Here is a 1766-nt window from a genome sequence, read left to right as displayed (position 1 = left end):
ACATACCCTATTGCTCTTTCTCCCCTTGAAGCCCCACCCTGTACCCCATCTCTTCCCACTAAGCCCTGCCCCCTGCCTCTCCACTTTCCCAAATGCTCTGCCTCCCAGCCAGGCCCAAGTCAGGCCATGGTAAGAGCTGCTCCAGGAGCACAGCCTCATGTGAGGAACTCAGGACTGTCCACTTTCCCTGGCTTGTACATCCTGCAGGGTAAAATGTGGAGGGCCTGAGGCACCTCACAGATGCTGTGAATCTCTGGGCAGTTCTTACCATGGCCCAACTGTGGCTTCCAACCAGAAAGAGGGAGCAAGAGTCTCGGTTAAAAGGGAGTAGTAGAGGTGGGACTTTGGGGGAAGAGGTGAGGCAAAAAGAGGAGCCTCAGGGGAAAAGGAACCAGGATGGAATAGCTGGCAATGGCCGTCACTCATGTTTTTTGTCTCCTGTGTCACAGGTGCTGGAGCTGGGTGATGAACTGACCCTTCACTTGACGAAGGCCCTGATTATCCTCGCACGAAGATGTTTGCTTTTCACACTGTACACAATTGGATTTATCAGGGGTAGAACGAGCAGGTAGACATATCCCAGGAGAATCTTAAATAAGTGAGAAGAGCTGTTCCCAAATCTATGTATCACAACCAGGCCAATGTCTGGTATGTAGAAGAGCAGGACGGCGCAGAGGTGAGAGACGCAGGTGTTCAGGGCCCTGAGGCACTCTGCATGGGATGCGATGCTCAGCACTGTTTTAAGGATCATCACATAAGAGAGGACGATGAGCAGCGAGTCCAACCCCAACGTGGAGACTGCAGTAAACAAGCCATAGATGTTGTTGACTGTGATATCCGAACAAGCCAACTTCATGACGTCCTGGTGTAGGCAGTAGGAATGGGAGAGGACATTGTCTCGACAGTAACGGAACCGTTTCAGGAGAAAGGGGAATGGTAATGCTACAGCCAACCCTCTTAGCACAAACACCAATCCCATCTTGGCTATTCTCGGCAGGGTTAAGATGGAAGTATATCTCAGTGGGTTACAGATCGCAATAAAGCGGTCAAAGGCCATCAACAAGAGCACAGAGGATTCAATGTATTGAAGCAAGTGGATGAAGAACAGCTGGGCAAAACAAGCATTAAGGCTGATCTCCCTAGAGTTAAACAAGTATACGCCCAGTATCGTCGGCATGGTGGATATCGATACGCCAAGGTCTGTGACTGCCAACATGGACAGGAAAATGTACATGGGCTCATGAAGGCTTGGATCTGTTTTTATAATGAACAGAATGACTGAATTTCCTACTATCGAAATAATGTACATTAAGCTGAAGGGGATAGAAATCCAGAGATATATGTCTTCCTTCCCCGGTATCCCAGTAACAAGGAACACTGCAGAGTTCAATTTGGTGTCATTGACAGCTGACATAATGGACTGGGCCGTTTCAAAGAGTTTGGGGATTTACTTCCTAAAAAAAAAAAGAACGGGAGACTAGATGATATATAACGAGACATTTTTTCTGATCTAAGTGTAACTTGAGAGACTCCCAGGAGCTTAAGGAAGATCAGGAAATACATAGTCTTGGATTTGCAGCATCAATAGGAGTATAGGCATTGCCAGACTGGATAGAACATGCAGTCCATCTAGCCCAGTATCCAGTGGCCAATTCCAGATGCTGGAGAGGAAGGTCACATAGAAGCCCTGCATTGGGCAGCTATGTGATAACCTGCTCCTAGGGAATGTTTCCCCCCGATACCCAGTAGTTAGTCATATTTTATGG

At 47.9% G+C, this 1766-nt stretch overlaps 1 protein-coding gene across 1 annotated transcript; it reads right to left on the bottom strand.

The window, feature by feature from the left end:
• Positions 1-478: 478 nt before the first annotated feature.
• LOC123348892 (olfactory receptor 51G2-like) lies at positions 479-1414 on the bottom strand. Its single transcript, XM_044986585.1, has one exon. The coding sequence runs from the start codon at positions 1412-1414 to the stop codon at positions 479-481; it is 936 nt and encodes a 311-aa protein (XP_044842520.1).
• Positions 1415-1766: the final 352 nt, after the last annotated feature.

This window comes from Mauremys mutica, chromosome 1 (genome assembly GCF_020497125.1).
Source record: "Mauremys mutica isolate MM-2020 ecotype Southern chromosome 1, ASM2049712v1, whole genome shotgun sequence".
Lineage (NCBI taxonomy): Eukaryota > Metazoa > Chordata > Testudines > Geoemydidae > Mauremys > Mauremys mutica.
This window is presented reverse-complemented; position numbering and strand designations above follow the sequence as displayed.